This window comes from Felis catus, chromosome C1 (assembly GCF_018350175.1).
Source record: "Felis catus isolate Fca126 chromosome C1, F.catus_Fca126_mat1.0, whole genome shotgun sequence".
Lineage (NCBI taxonomy): Eukaryota > Metazoa > Chordata > Mammalia > Carnivora > Felidae > Felis > Felis catus.
Window position 1 is genome coordinate 206,348,817 of NC_058375.1, and position 16,594 is coordinate 206,365,410.

The window sequence follows — 16,594 nt, forward strand, 5'->3', positions numbered from 1 at the left end:
TAAAAGTTGAGAAGGAAATGAACAGATTTAATTGTTCAGGTTTGTTTTCTGAAAGGTGATACTCATTCTGAGACGAGGCAACATAAGAGGGTACCTGTGACTGCTTTCCTAGTTCTAGATTTTCCACAGCCCCTTCAGCAAATAGGATGCAGTTGGCCAAAGGTTTGTTACTTTACCTTGTTTATCTAAAACATTTTAGAAAAATTAAATGTCTTAATTGCATGTGGCTGGTACATGTAGGCTGCGTGTGATGCTACTGAACGCTTCCTCCTTTGGCTCTCCCAACGCTTGGCTTTCACGGTCCTGCCCTCTCCAGGTTCTGCTTTTATTGGTCTCGCCAGTGGGCTTTTGCTCTTCAGTCTTGGCTTTGGTTTCCCTCCAGAGTTTTCTGTCCTTGAACTTGATCTCGGAGATTTCCTACCTTGTCCTCCTCCATCTGATTATGGCTCTAAAAGGTGTGCTTCCAGCTCTGATCCCTCTTAACTCCCATAGTTTCTATGTTTGGATGACTCACAGGCATCTTAAACTCCTTCGTGTCAAGACTTGCATTCGTCTCCTTCCCACCAGCCATGCAGCTGCTGACCAGCTACGTCTCGGGTCCCTGTCTCACTCGGACGCACCCAAGCCGTTTCCCTTCTTTCACTGCAGCTCCTCTCATTCGGGACTTTCCTCGCTAGGATTCTGATCCGCCTGCACTGTGTTAAGAAAGATTTCAGTTGTTGGGAAGGCCTGGAGGAACAGTGGCTGCTGCCACCCTCTGGGCAGTTGGGCAATTGGGAGCTGGGAATCCTAGCTGCTGGCTTCCCGTCACACGCGTTAGTCACCCTACTCCCAGGAGCAGAGGATTATTTTCAACTCTGGTTCATCTGATCGCCTCGCCTCATGTTTCTGCTGCCTTTAGCTGACAGCCGATTTTCTTTCTTTTTTTAGTAATTTTTTTAATGTTTATTCATTTTTGAGAGAGAGAGAGAGATGGAGGGAGAGAGAGAGAAAGATAAAGCATGAATAGGGGAGGGGTAGAGAGAGAGGGAGACAGAATCCGAAGCAGGCTCCAGGCTCTGAGCTGTAGCTGTCAGCACAGAGCCCGACGTGGGGCCCGAACCCACAAACTGTGAGATCACGACCTAAGCCGAAGTCAGACGCTGAACCGACTGAGCCACGTAGGCGCCCCATGGTTAACTAATTTTCTAAAACACTGGAATGCAGTGTGCAATGGAACACCCATGAAGTTTCTTCTCAGCATTAAAGGACCTAAGGATTTGACTTTAATGCCCTGCCCCTGTCTCCTCACCCCCACCCTGCTCCACTGGAACTCCTGCTGCTTCTGGTGCTTATTCAAATTATGTGGTGTCCTTTGTTTAAAAATCTCTATCCCCCCACCCCTCAGTCCCTTTGCTAGTAGTACTAGGCTGTCTTGATCACTGTTGCTTTGTGCTGAGTTTTGGAATTGAGGTGTATGACCCCTCCAGCGGTGTTCTTTTTCAAGGTTGTTTTGGCTGTTCTGGCTACTTTGAATTTCCATGCAAATTTTAGCTTGAAAGATTCTGTATCAAAGCCAGTAGAGATTTTGATAAGGATTGTGTTGAATCCGTGCACCGGTTTGGAGAATGTTGTCATTTTAACGGTAGTAAGTCTTACAGTCCATATATAGCAGATGTTTTTCCATTTATTTAGGCTTTTAATATCTTTAAACAGTGTTTTCTGGTTTTCATAGTAAACGTCTTGTTATATCTTATCCTAAGTATTATTTCTGATAAATATAATTGCTTTAGCCTAATTTTCTGATTGTTCATTGCTACTGTATAGAAATACAATTGATCTGTATATATTCATCGTCCATGCTGCGACTTTTGCTGAGCTGCTTATTAGTTCTATTAGTTTTTTAATGGATTAGGATTTTCTGTACAGTCATCATACAGTCATTATCTGCAGATAAGATTTTTTTTATTATCGTGTTATTTTTTTATTCAAAACACAGACATGTGAAATAAAATTTCAGGGAGAATACTTAGGTAACATCCTTCCCCTGGATTATTGAGATACATTTTATTCTTTGCAGCTCTGATGTCCTGGAAGTAGTAGGAAGGACCATTTGTCTTTTTGTTTTGTTTTTAAATGTTTATTTATTTTGAGATTGAGAGAGAGAGAGAGAGAGAGAGAATCCAAAGCAGTCTCCACATTGTCAGCACAGAGCCCAACATGACACGGGGCTCAACCTCATGAACTGTAAGGTCAAGACCTGAGCCAAAATCAGGAGTCAGAAGCTTAACTGACTGAGTCTCCCAGGTACCCCAGGACCGTTTGTTTTTTATTGTGCCATTTTCCTAAATAGAGACTTTCAATGGGTCCCCATTAATGGCATAAACCTAGATTCTCTGGACTCTTCCTCCAGATGACTTGTCAAAGAAAACAGTCTGGAATGGTGAACAGAGCCTGGGGACTATTTGAGGGTCATGGCTTCTCACCAGCTTTGCGTGGGCAAATTTGGAGGTGTTCTTTATCTTGTAAAATTGCAGAGTTGGACATCTACTTTATTTTTGAAGGTTTTATTTATTTAAAAAATTTTTTTTAATATTTTTATTTTTGAGAGAGAGAGAGAGAGAGAGAGAGAGAGAGAGCGAGTGAGCCGGGAAGGGGCAGAGAGAGGGAGACACAGAATCTGAAGCAGGCTCCAGGCTCTGAGCTGTCAGTACAGAGCCCGACACGGGGCTCGAACCCACGGACTGTGAGATCATGCCCTGAGCCAAAGTCGGACGCTTAACTGACTGAGCCACCCAGGCACCCCTTTAGGGTTTTATTTTTTAAGTAATCTCTGTACCCAGCGTGGGACTTGAACCCACAACCCTGAGATCAAGAGTTGTTTGCTCTATTGACCAAGCCAGCTAGGCATCTCTGGACTTTTAATTTTTTCCCTTAGTTCTTTGAACGTGTTTATGATAGCTGCTTTGATGTCTTGTCTGAGTCTGACATTTGGGCCCTCTTGTGGACAGTTTCTGTTGCCTGCTTTCTCCCACTGTGTTTGGGTCTTCCTTTGCTGTCTGTTTGTATGCCCCATAATTTTTTGCTGTAAGCTGCACATTTCAGCATTTCTGAATGCTGACTCCCCTCCCCCTTTCCCCTGGCTTCTTGCTGTTGTGCTGCTTGCTTGCCTATTTGTTTAGTGACTTGGCTGGCTTATTTCACTGCAGTTTCCACCCCCACCCCCCCCTTGAGAGCACACAGAGTGCCCTTGAAGTGCCCTCTTTAGGGGATGACAGCATGGTTTTAGTAGGACGCTCTTTAACTATTTTCTTTCTCTGATCTCCTTGTTAAACTTCTGCCAAGTTCACGCCCAGCAGTTATTCTCCGCTGATAGCTAGCTGATTGCCTTATTGTGTTGGACAGAGCCCCGGGCCGTAAATTGCCTCACCGTGTGATCCAGTCAAATTATATGGCCTTTGTAAAGGGGCTGCGTTTGAGGCCACTCTTTGAGCTGTCCTGACTCCAGAAGGGCTCTTCTTAGGTTTCTTTTTTCCCTGATTCCATGAAACTTCTATTTACTCTACTCCTTCCTTGCTCTCCTGGAACTACCAGCCTCGGCCGAATCGCTCCTCACCAAGGTCTCCATTGTTTTCCTCAGCGCCACAAGGCCTGAGCTCCCTGTTCTCTGTTCTGACGAAAGTCAGCCCACTTGGGGGTTGCTAAGGGGCTCTCTGTCCTTACAGCCTGCTTTGGCCTGAGCGGAACCCGTGTGCCATTGCTCCAGAGCCAGGGGCAGGGACAGCAGCCTGGCCTGTGTTCTGGGAGTGAGGTGCTGGGCTGCGGCTGTCGCCACTGGTCTTCTCTGGAGCTTTGCTCTCTGTCTGGACGTTATCGACAGGCTGAGGCAAGGGTCACTGGTGCCCAGCGTTCTTGGCCTGCTGTGCCCGCAGTAGAGCTTCCTCACATTTCTTGGCCACATTTGCCTGGAATAGAATTTCTACAGCATGGAGTTGGGGAGAGGAGCTGAGCATGCTAGAAATCATAACCCCCGGGTTTGAAGCTGGATGGAGTCATTAGTAGTTTGCTTCAGTTTCGTTTCTTCAAAAATGATGTTGTTACCTACCTACCACACAAAGGAGTGTTTCCTCTCGAGTGCTCAGTTTCCCTCCGGTAGGCATGTGGCCCACTCTCTCTCTTCCTTGTAAGCCTCTGCTCGGATATCACTGGCCCTAGAACAGGGTTCTCCCACAGAGAAACGGGACACCGAGGCTTTCTTTGTCCAGGAAGCAACTTTGTTCGTCGTGCCGGCACGGGCTCAGTGGGTTTGTACCTGAAAAACTGAGCCCCAAGTACAATGGGTTGTAGCCTTTTATGCAATTTCTACTTATTTGTGTCCCACATATGGTGACGCATATAGTCCGATTGGACATAGTCCAAGTTACAGAGTCGTGTCAGAGCTATGCATATGTGTAGAGAAGTTGATTGGGCCACGTTGCACGTTGCCTTCCTTTGTTCTGAGAAGGCCTTACCGCGTTCCTTAGAGAGGAACTCTGCCACAGCCCGGGCGGCTCTTGTGGGCCCCTCATAGAGCGTCTCTCCAGCCTTGCCCATTCACCTCGTGTTTCCCTTTCCTGGTTCATTTTTCCTCCAGGGATTTGCCGATACTTGGCATGCGTACGTATGTTTGTTCGTCTGCTGCTCCCAGTGACTGCGTGGACTCCATGAGAGGAGGTTCACTGTTGTATTTCCTGTACTTAGGACAGTATCCGACACATAGTAGATTGTCAGCAAATCTGATGATACAAGTATAAAGACCAAGGTTTACAGCCTCCTTGCTTCACCATCCAACCGGCCTAAATTGGAAAATATCACACAAGAAGTGGATTCTGTGTTGTTTGCCAACTCCAGTTGCTTGTTGCTGCCTAGAGAGAGGGAATGGGGCCCACTGGGAAAGAATGCAGTGATTAGTTAATGGTGGCTGCCGAGCCACGAGGGAGGAAATGGTGTATACCGTTGCGTTCCCCAGGGAAGTAAGGAGATTGCCAGGAAGAGGAAATCGATACGTTTTTGGTGTGGATTCTGATGTAGGTCTTCTGGCCTGCTCCTTCTTCACCACTCGGGGTTAGGTTGGAAAAGCCACCTGTTTATAGAATGATGTGGAAAAGAGATACAACACCCTTGGAAGACACTCACATGTACCGTATCAGGGGTGGACAGGACATTGCTGGAGGCCAATACTTGCTGCTGCTTGATTGGAAAAAAATATCTTCATTTGCCCACCTAATATGAAGGATTTTTCTTTAAAGTTACTTAAAAATGATTTTGAACTAATACCTTTCTTTCTCTTCCTTCTAGATTCTTATGGAAATCTGTTAATTCTACTTTTTGAGCACTTATGAATAACCACGTATCTTCAAAACCATCTACCATGAAGCTAAAACAGACCATCAACCCCATTCTTTTGTATTTCATACATTTTATAATATCACTTTATACTGTTATAACATACATTCCATATTATTTTTTGTTTGAGACAAGACAAGAAAAATCAAACCGAATTAAAGCAAAGCCTGTGAATTCAAAACCTGAGTCTGCATACAGATCTGTTAACAGTTTGGATGGTTTGGCCTCCGTATTATACCCCGGATGTGATACACTAGATAAAGTCTTTATGTATGCAAAAAACAAATTTAAGGACAAAAGACTCTTGGGGACACGTGAAATTTTAAATGAGGAAGATGAAGTACAACCAAATGGAAAAATTTTTAAAAAGGTAAGGTGATTTTTCATTGCCTTTTGTTTTTCCTCTGAGTAAAGTGTGCTTGTAGAAATGGCGGCAAGGGACAGGTACAGCCTGCTTCTCTTGGACGTTGCTGATGTGGCGGGAGGAACAGGGTAGGAAGGGGACCTGACTGGGCCCTGACCTCCTTCTGTACTCTCTTGCACAGATTGGTCTGAGTTTTCACAAACCATTGAGACTGCCCACTGAGCCTGAATGTCTAACGTGGCTTGGAATAGAATGTCTAGAGCAGTTTTGGGTCTGAAACCTTATTCCTGGGTAGTTACACAAGCGCTTGTGTGTGCTTGAGATGGTTCTGGGTTTTGGGATGTGGGGCCTGCTGTTTCTGATTTTAATGTAAGTTCTGTTGGGGGCTTTATGTCTTGGTACTTTGACAGTGGCAATGCATGTTTTGTAAAGAATTTTCTTTGGGACGCCTGGGTGTCTCAGTTGGTTGAGCGTCTGACTTCGGCTCAGGTCATGATTTCATGGCCCGTGAGTTCGAGCCCTGCATCAGGCTCTGTGCTGACTCTTTCAAAAATAAACATTAAAAAAAAATTAGAAAAAGAAAAAAATTTCCATAAATATAGACAAGCCTGCCATTGTTGATTTGAAACAGGATAAGATATCCTTAGAGAAAATATAAAGATAGTGGTTAAGAACCTGGATTCCAGATCCACACTGTGGGTTTGGATCTCAGCTTTGCCACTTAACTAGCTGTGTGACTTTGTAAAAGTTATTTAACAAATCGGCCTCAGTTTCTTTATCTGTAACGTGAAGATAATGATTATTGCTGATATTTATTAGCATTTCGTAGGAGTCAGGCTATCTTAAGTGTTTTACATGTATCAAGTTATTTAAGACTTAAAATAGCCATATGAGTTAGTGTTATCCTTGTTATTTTACAGATGACAGCACAGAGGCATAGATGGAGAATGTACACGGGGACATTTCAGTTAGCAAGTAGTAAAGTGAAGATTAGAACCTGCTCCATCCATACTTCGTAAATGCCAGCTCTCAGACTTGTCGAGAGGATAAATTGAATGTGTGTGCACATATAAACACATGTGTGTAGATAGCTTGTGGCATCTGGGGTAAATGCCCTAGATTGCATTAGTACTATTGTCTTGAGAATTTGGTGGACAAAATTATATGAATGAATACAGTACATATCACCAAGCAGTGCAACACTCTGAAGGGTAGGGAGTACAGAAAGGGCACGAAAATGCTGGTTTTGAACTTGGATACAGGATTTTTTTTTTTTTTTTTAATGTTTATTTTTGAGAGAGAGAGAGAATGTGAAGCCCAACGCTGGGCTTGAACTCACAAACGGAACCGTGAGATCATGATCTGAGCTGAAGTTAGACGTTTAACCCACTGAGCCACCCAGTGCCCCGACACATGACTTTCTTATAAGCAGTTCTTAAAGTTCCAGTAGGTAAAAACTGAAGATAATTTTTTTTATTGTTTTAAAGTTTATTTTGAGAGAGAGAGAGCACACGAAAGCAGGAGAGGGGCAGGGAGAGAGAGAAAGAGCGTGAGAGAGAACATCCCAAGCAGGCTTATCACCACCATCAGTGCAGAGCCCAACAACAGGGCTCGATCTCACAAACCCATGAGAGCTGAAACTAAGAGTCGGCTGTTTAACCAACTGAGTCACCCAGGCGCCCCAAGATACACAATTTTTTTTAGAAGCAGTAAGATGATCTGTAGCTGTTTGACAATTTGGTCAGGTTATATGTTTAGTACGTATGTAGGCGAAGTTGTTCTTTCCTCTTACTCTTTTTTCCATCCACATCCTGACTCCAGCTGCTTTTTTTTTCTGTTAGTCACGAAGGAACCTCTCAGGTTTGGGGGAGAGTTCAAGTAATCACACCATGGAATGAAATACTCAGAGCTTCTCCTGGGATGTTCCTTAACTTACCAGCCTGTTAATTTCGGCACTTACCCATACAAATTCTGTAGTCCTTTTCTTCTAAACATGAAGGAGGTGGCAAGCAAGTTAACATCAGTGACTCCTAGAAATTAAAACATGATTTTAAGTCTAGACAACAGAACCTGTAAGTGTTCATCCCCTCTAAGCAGAGTGATCTTTTATCTTGCTTTGCCTGGAGCTGTCCTTGTTTTATCTTGCTTTGCCTGTCACGTTAACAGTGTAGTGGCTTGGGGAAATGATAGGGTCAGTCTACTTTTAAGGCACATTCTCTCTTCTGCTGACTTAGATGAATTGTTTTCTATTAAGTTCACTTAAGGTCTATCTGGAGTTAATAGCACATTTCTTGAAACGGAAATCATAAAGTTACCTATGTTTGTTTATGCTTCTAGCCTATAGATTTTAACTTCTAAAACATATTTTATCTTAATGGTATCTGATATTTAGTTGCCATATTTACTTTTTATGAAATACCATCCTTGATTTTGTCTTTGAGAGATCTGGCAGTTATACAGGGTACCAAAAACACTTACACTTTTTTAGGTGCTAAAGTTCTCCACTCCTCTGCCTTCTCTTAAAAACAGTCATTTTGTTTGTTTGTTGATCTAATGCTATTTGAATTCAAAGATTGGTTCTCTTGTTTTTAATCTCAGCATATGTAGCAGAAGTCCTCCTTTAGCAGGAGGGTTAATTTTTTTCTCCAGAATTGCACATGTGTTATAGGCAATTTATAAGACTGGCACTATTTTTCAGTCCTCACAGTAGCAAACTAGCTTCCAAGTATGTGAACAGGAAATCAGTATGGTAGACGTGAGATTCCTTCTTCAGGTATCAGTGTAATTAGGACAAAATAAAATCTTAGAGCTATCAAAGTTTCTCCTTCAACGTGGCCAGATAACACAACGTGGCCAGATAACACAAGGATGCAAGGAAAGTTTTCCCTGTCGTGTGTGTGTGTGTGTGTGTGTGTGTGTGTGTGTGTGTGTGTGTGTGTAGCCTTTTCCTCCCTGTCCTGCCTGCGGTGTCTTTGTTGTCCTCATTTACTCAACAAAGAAATATTTGAACTCAGATAGGAGAGTTGAAAAGGAAAACACTTGTAGTCAGCTGCCTTCTCTGTCTGTATCATGTTACTGTCAGGTCTGTCTGCCATGCGATGGGCATTTGTGATTCATTGGACTTTTTCGGGAGGGCTCTATGTAAATAAACTCTGATATAGAAAATGTCGTATTTGAAATGAGGCTAATTGGGAAAAAATTAATTTTTAGGTTTCGTGTGTAGTAAACGAATCACATGTTTTCTGTTAGCCTTACTCAAGAAGAAAGTGCCACACCACTGATTAGCTAAGACTCTGGTTTTCTCGGTCTGTGTTGTAACTCTAACATTGGACCGTGGGTATCTCAGCTGGGTGTTATAAACATGCTGGGTTTTTTTTGACGTTTTGGTTTCTTGTTTACACCCACTGTATTGCAGCAGAAGCAGCCTCTGCTCTGACAGAGTAAAAGGGGGACATTTCACAACAGGTGTTTAGGTAGATGTAAGAGTGGAGTTGCTTAGGGTAATGTGGCTTCTGCTCGGAATGCTTCCCAACTAGAGCGCAGACGTGTTTGTAATGAAATGTACCGTCATTCAGTAGTTTCCCTGTTTGACAGTAATCTTGAATTGGGAAAGCCAGCCAATGATGTAGCAGTATCTCTACGTTTCCTTCCTTCTTGTTTTGGGGGCTGAGCTTTGGGGATTAACCCTAGAATGTATCTGATATAGTTGAAACAAAGGTACCCAGACCTTTATTTCAAATAAATGAACTCTGAAGCTTTGTTTCCATCATATCCTAAGTCAGTTTTGAGCTCCCAAGGGAAGATAAGCAGAGAAGTCAGTGGTGATGATTCTACTCTGATTATGCCCATGGCAGTGTGGCCTTCTGCTTCACTAAGACCGGTCTCTCTGGGGGGGCACAAAGAGAAAAACAAAAGGCAGAGAAGCAGAGGCTGCTATGTTCTTGAGGCTTGGCAAGCTTTTCCAGAAGTCTCCTCTGGCTGTATGAAACTATGGTGGGGCTCTGAGCACCTGGGACCTGTGTCAGCCTCTCCCAACACCAGCCTTCCTGGCCGCGAATGCATCGAATGCATTGTACTAAGGTCTTTGGAAATTAAGAACAGTGAAGGATTGGTTTCCAGAGCGTCTTTAAAATACATGGACCTGAAATAGAACAAAGTTGCAAAGAAAAAAAATAATTTTACAGTGAAATAAAAAGGAGCATGAGGCCAGCTCAGACATTTAGTAATCTACCCACCAGAAACACTGTATTTTACACACATTAGAGAGAAGAAAGTAAAAGAGATCATGTAATCATAGTGCTTAGAAAGAGAAGATTTCACTATGCTATGCTATTCTTTGTAAATTGATCCAAAAAGATCATAGAAATACTCGTTTCTGCTCTTGGAAATTGACTTAGCTTGCCTCTTCCACAGTGCCTACTTTTGTGTTATTGCTTATTCCAGAGTCATTCATATATATATATATATATATATATATATATATATATATATATTTGCATATGTGTATGGTATTTATTTTCTGACCCGTTAGGACATTTACATTCCTAATTTATAGAAAAAACAATGGGCAGTCTCTTGGCCAGGGTTCGTGTTTCGGTTGTTAGAGTGCTCTCCCCAGCCAGAACCTTGGCTTTCCTTTCCATGCTTGTTTCTCTCCTGGTCAGCCCGTTTGTGAGAGGCACAAACAAATGGCTCGAGCCAAAGAACCAGGAGTCTGATTCCCACCCCCCCCTTAATAGTTCCCCCATCCCCCTTTTTACAGGTCTTCTGCTTCCACGCTTGCCCCTACTCTAACCCACGCACACTCAGCAGTTGAAAGGATCTTTTATAAATGTCAATCAGGCCACTGTTCTCACCTGCACAGTGACAGCCGCCTCCTTCTGTAGCATCCTCGGAGCGCTGTAATTTAGTCCTTAGATTCCGGAATGAGCCTGTCCGGGTTTGCATTCCGGTCCTACGTAGGCTGTGTGATTTTTGAGCAAGTTATGCTTACTGTCTCTACGCCTCGGTGTTCTCATTGGTAAAATAGGGCTGATAATACTGTGTCTCAAGAGTTAGTGTGAGAGTCTTACAAGCTGCTGCTGCAGTGTGCTTTGCACGGCGTGAACACTGGCAAAGGTTGGCCGCCCTCCTCCTCATCGTCGTTCTCCTCATGACCATCACCCATCATCCAGACCTGCTGAATATTTTCACCCTCTGGCTCCTTCGCAATAAATTGTCATAATCTTCATTCGCACAGAGTAGGGCTAAATGAAACCAGGTGTACTTTGTGGAGGAAGGCAGGAAAGTGTTCATTTTGAAGTACGTCTCTTCTAAATGGCTAAAGTAAAAGAAAAGTTGGTACTTCAACTGGTCAAACCCTTAGCTACCGGAAAACTTGATCTTTATTTGATTGTGTCATTTGTCAGGGTCCTGAATAGTTAAGTATTGTGTGCTTTTATTTTACAGAATTTTCTGTATGTTATCTGCACTTTATTTTTATAGTTTATCTTTTGAGATAAGAGGCCCTCATCTTAGCATCATCAATATGTTCCTGAACAAAGTCAATTATTAAGTTTCTCTGTTCTGGGCAGTGGTAGTCTGAGTGATAACACTGGTATTTACACATGTGTATGTCACACCTGTCACAGAATAAAGATAAGCCAATTAAATGTGAGAGAGGAAACCACCCGAGGAAAGCAGCCGTAGGGCCTATCTTAACTTTCCCCCTAACTTTACAAATTAGGAAACTGCTCAAAGACTCCATGGTAGATGTTTACCTATCCAGACTAGTCATTCCTTTTCCTGACTCAGAGTCGGGAAAATTGAACAGATTAGTGTCTCAGGGGTCATGGATAAGAATATATGGTGTGTGTAGATGAGTGGGGGAGGGGCAGAGAAGGAGAGAGAGAATCCCAAGCAGGCTCCAAGCTGTCAGCACAGAGCCCGACGTGGGGCTCGATCTCATGAACCCTGAGATCGTGACCTGGGCTGAAATCAGGAGTCGGATGCTTAACTGACTGAGCCAACCAGGTGCCCCATGGATAAGAATAGTTGAGAGGTGGCAGGCAAAGGATGTGCACAATGGAAGGGTGGCCAGAACAAAAGTAGCTCGAGGGGTTAAATGATCAGGTGGATGTGGATTTTTTAAAAGCAGTTTTTTCAAAAATGAGGCTTCTAGAGGAGACAGGGGTCAGAAGACTCTCTGAAGGCCCAGAGCGAATTGAAATTGTGTTTAATCAACACTGCTCATTCTATGCGTATAGGAAATAATGACTGAGTGCCAACTATACGCCATTAGGGAGACAATAATGAACAGGACACACAGGTTACCCTTCTCAGGGCTCTTACATTTGTATTGGAGGAAGAGCGACAATAAGTAGTAAGTTAAAGATTTAATATCTACTGTGAAGACATAATGCTAATTGGAGATCAGGGTTAGCCTCTCTTAGTGGAGGTCTGAACAACAGAAGAGCCACCTCTGCGAAGATCTGGGTAATGAACCTTCCGTGTATTGGGATGGGGTAGTGCACTCACTGACTCTAAAACTGGAATGCAGCCTGTTGGGTGAGGCAGTTGGGGTGCAAAATGGAAGGAAGGTATTCTGACCCTGAGAACGAGCACCTCTCTAAATTTTGTGCCCATGGCACCCATCTTGCCTCATCTTAGCTCCTTCCCTGGCCCCGCCTGTTTGAAGGACGGAAAAGACAAAGCATTTACAGGAAGTGATGAGTTAGAGGAAGAGGGTTTGATATGAGCACAGAGACACTGGCAATGGCTAGGTCCTAGGGCTTTGTAGGCCAGGGTAAGGTTTTTGAAGGTTGGAGATAGAAGTTTGGGAAGCGCCTTGAAGTAAAGTCTTTGTAAGTTTGGCTTTTGCTAGGGGTGCTTCAACCATTGTGATACCATGAGATTCTGCAGAGACCAAGGACACAGATGTATGTAGGCTGCTAAACTTGGTGGTAGGAAGATAAGGTCATTCCTGTTGCATTTCTAATTTCTCAGTAATCTATGAGATCGTACCATCAGCTGGAAGTGGAGAAGCAAGGGAGAGAGGGTGGGGCAGAGGATATTTGAGTGGAGAGAAGGTTTCAAGTAGCCATTTCAGAGGGAGTGAAAATGAATACAGCAGGGAAGCATAATAGGATTGCTGGGTCTATGATCCTGGATAGAATGAGGTTGGGTGTTCCTTTTAGCAGTGTGGGCAGGGAGTAAATAAATGAATTTAATCTCAGGTTTGAGCTAACGATAGGGACAAAGTTAGAATTGGAAATTTTTTCCAGTAAAAGACAAAATTGCAGGGTGGGTAGGGGCCTTTAAATGGAATCTTGATGGGAAAGATAGAAGATTCAGTGGTTTCAAGAATTTAGTGAAATTCAGTATGGTTACACTTCAGTTAAATTTGTGATTTGATTTCTTTGCCATATGGTGGCCCCATTATATGGATTTAAATACTTGGATTATACAGATAATACCTTTCAGAACACACACATTCTCTGAAACTTACAAAGCTCATCATTTAGATTCTGGAATCTAAGAGGTAGCTCATGCTTATCTTTGGAGTATAAAATTCTTAATAATTGTAATCCAGTTTGTGCACATTTTGGCCAAATTCTCATCTGTCTTCTCACCCCCACAGAGCTCCTTTTGAAGTCATTGGAGCTCCCCGTGCTGAGCATTTCATGGGGGTGCAGAGCAAGGTGAGAGTTTGGAACCACTAAAGTTAAATAAATATTTTAAATCCAGTTGCCTTAACCATCAAAATTAAGAATTTATTTCTTAAGTACATTATGGAATAGGACACTAGAGGGCAGTATTTACCCCCCTTTTTTTCCTTTTTGTATCTTCGCCCAGCCTCTTATTTCTAGAACTGTCTTAAATGTATGCATTTTTGAAAATGAATATGGTTAGATGGTTTTAAGGTGTGTGAGAGATGTATTAGTGAAACAGCCATGTTTGGGAACTATATGTATATATTTGTAGTGTGAGGAGGTTTTTATCCAATCTGTAGGTAATTGGGGATTTATGGTATGATACAAGTTGGAGAAAATTCCTAAAGAAAAATGTTAGCCAGTTCTAAAAGAGGATTATTACTAACGTAGACTTAATGTTACCTGTACTTATGGTAAACACAAATAAAACGTTGAAAGGCCAGTGGTGCCAGTTGGTACTTAAGGCTTAGATGAATAATGTAACTAGTCCTGGTTGGATACAGCAATTCAAATTGAACAGCCATAAATATGTCTATATCTTGGGTCTGTCCAGTTTCTGTTTGTGAATCATATTGTATCATTTGATATTAAAATCTGGGAATTCATAAATAGAAGGAAAGTAAAATATTGGTACCCTTAGTACTTGATATTAGGCTAAATTTTAAGCTAACATCTATATTGTTTAAGTTAATGATCTATAAGTGAATTAATAATGTAGGATCCTTTGGTCAAAAAATTGATCTTTAAAATCCTGTCAAACTCTGAAGATTTTTGAAAATAACCCCCCCCCCCCGCCATTACAGTGAAGGATTTAGCATGCGATTTGTCATAGAAAATGTCACAAAATAGCTAATTTTCAAAACAGGTTTTTTTCACTTGAAACTCACTGCCTAACTTTTGTTAGAAAGAAATAGTTAAATTACATGCAGACGTAACTCTGGTTTGTCCTAGAACTTGGAGCAACTCTTGGCTTCTTTCTAGAAAACAATATTTTGGTTACATTAAAAGGTATTTATATGTTTTTTGTTTATCAGGTTATTCTCGGACACTATAATTGGCTCTCCTATGAAGATGTCTTCGTTAGAGCTCTTAATTTTGGAAATGGCTTACAGATGTTGGGTCAGAAACCAAAGACCAACATCGCCATCTTCTGTGAAACCAGGGCCGAATGGATGATTGCTGCACAGGCGTGCTTTATGTATAATTTTCAGCGTACGTAGGCTTTCTGATCTTCTGGAAGAGCAGAACTTGAGTTACTGGGGGACAGAGGATATTGTTTGTTTATAAATATTTCATTCTTAAGAAATTAAAATCCGGAAGCTAATTTCACCTTGCATCTAATCAGGGGAGAATTCTGTTACAACTTCGAGTTGTGGGTCTACTTTGGAAAAGGAATCAAGTGTGGAACAGTTGGGGGGCCGGTGTGGTAAGGGGACTGGAACGTATGACTGCGGGGCTCGGGGCCTAGCGAGTGAGGCCTACACCTGTGGGTCAGGGAAGGCTCGGCCGGTCCTCTCAGGAGCTCTCTTGGGAAGTTAGTGTCACTTTGTTGTGCCATTTCTGTTAGCAGTGACAGGTGACGTCAGTACTCGAACCCAACTGCAAGTTCAATGATAGGGAGTTTTTACATTGTAGTAATTCAAGTGGCAACCCTGAGGCCCCAGCCCGTGAGGTCGTCCCGGGAGCTTAGCTCAGAGGCCTTGGTGCCAAAACGTGACGTGATGTCTGGACGTTGACTTACCTTTCAGATGAAACAGAAAAGATGACGCTTTTATCAGGTTTCCTGCTGTAAATTTTTTTTTTTTTAAACTGACATACCCTTTGGCTTTCATAGGTTCGGGTTTACGGTATGCTTCTTTTGAGAAGCTTTAAAATAATTAGCTTTCAAAGTCACTTTAAGTCTAGCTTCTGTCAGTTAGGCAGAAAGCAAATGAAAGCCCACAGGATCATCATTAAATGTCAGCGTTTCTAGAATGTTTTTCTTTAGTTTTCTACTTTAGAGTAAGCAGTACTGCCATTTGTTCATGTTAACATATCACACCATCAACCCGGTACTCAGTGCGTCTTACCTGGTATATTTTCTTTTTTCTTATTTTCGTACCAAGTAGTTAACTAAGGCTTTGACGTTTTAGGAGTCAAATATAATCCCTTCCATTGTGGCATCCCAGAGCAACATCTGTAGATGAAACAAAACTTAAAAAAAATTTTTTTTAAATTATATTTGAGAGAGAGAGAGACAGACAGACAGGGAGGGAGAGAGATACCAAGCAGGGGAGGGGCAGGAAGAGAGGGAGACACAGAATCCGAAGCAGGCTCCAGGCTCTGAGCTGTCAGCATAGAACCCGATGTAGGGTTTGAACTCGTGAACCATGAGATCATGATCTGAGCCAAAGTCAGATGCTCAACTGACTGAGCCACCCAGGCACCCCTCAAATTTTTTTGTTTTAAAATACTGGAAATCTCGGGGGAGCAATTAGGTAGGAAAGGGTGAGTGAGTGGGCATGTTTATTAGTATATTGAAATAATTTAGAAAATCGTAGCACAGTTATATAATAAGCCATGGATTGTTAAATTTAGGGCTCAGTATACCACTATGATTCATGACCACTTTCAGAGACTTTGTTTATATTTGGTACTTCCATGAAATGTTCAAACACTTGACTTGCTCTTCTTTTCCCTGTAGTTGTTACATTGTATGCTACTCTAGGAGGTCCGGCTATTGTTCATGGATTGAATGAAACAGAGGTGACCAACATCATTACCAGTAAAGAACTCTTGCAAACAAAGTTGAAGGTGAGGACTGCAGTTATTTTGTAACTGTCCGAAACCTGAGAATTTTCAGTGTCTTGGGCTCTAATGCTGATGCTATTATGACCTTTCAAATCCTGAATATCTTTGTAAACTTTTAGGAACATCATACTTTATTCCTTTCCTTTAGAAAAGAAAAAGTAGATTTTGCCTGTATTTGTGTATAAGTAGTGCATAGAGTTTCAGAGTGATTGGTAAGTATAATATATATGCCCGTGTCTAAGGGGAAGGGGTCATAACTTTCATTGTGTCCACTTGTGTTCTAGTCTATTTTCAGTAAATTTCTAATTTTGAAGGGTTGTTTCTAAACTAGTAACTCGTTTTATATCGGAAGCATTGGGTCATTATGAGGTTTTAGAATTTTTTT

The 16,594-nt window shown here is 42.2% G+C and overlaps 1 protein-coding gene across 5 annotated transcripts in view; it reads left to right on the forward strand.

Moving 5' to 3' along the window:
• The window catches only part of ACSL3 (acyl-CoA synthetase long chain family member 3), a 75,323-nt gene that overhangs the window by 34,503 nt on the left and 24,226 nt on the right, over window positions 1-16,594 (forward strand). For 4 of the 5 annotated variants that reach the window (XM_023259728.2, XM_023259729.2, XM_023259727.2 and 1 more), the window contains 3 exons: window positions 5,317-5,734; window positions 14,454-14,631; window positions 16,103-16,212. In XM_023259728.2, the coding sequence (XP_023115496.1) occupies window positions 5,357-5,734; window positions 14,454-14,631; window positions 16,103-16,212 (666 nt within the window). In that variant the 5' untranslated portion in view covers window positions 5,317-5,356. Of the gene's footprint in view, window positions 1-5,316; window positions 5,735-13,346; window positions 13,408-14,453; window positions 14,632-16,102; window positions 16,213-16,594 lie in introns of those variants that run through there. The other variant, XM_019838737.3, reaches the window with a different exon arrangement.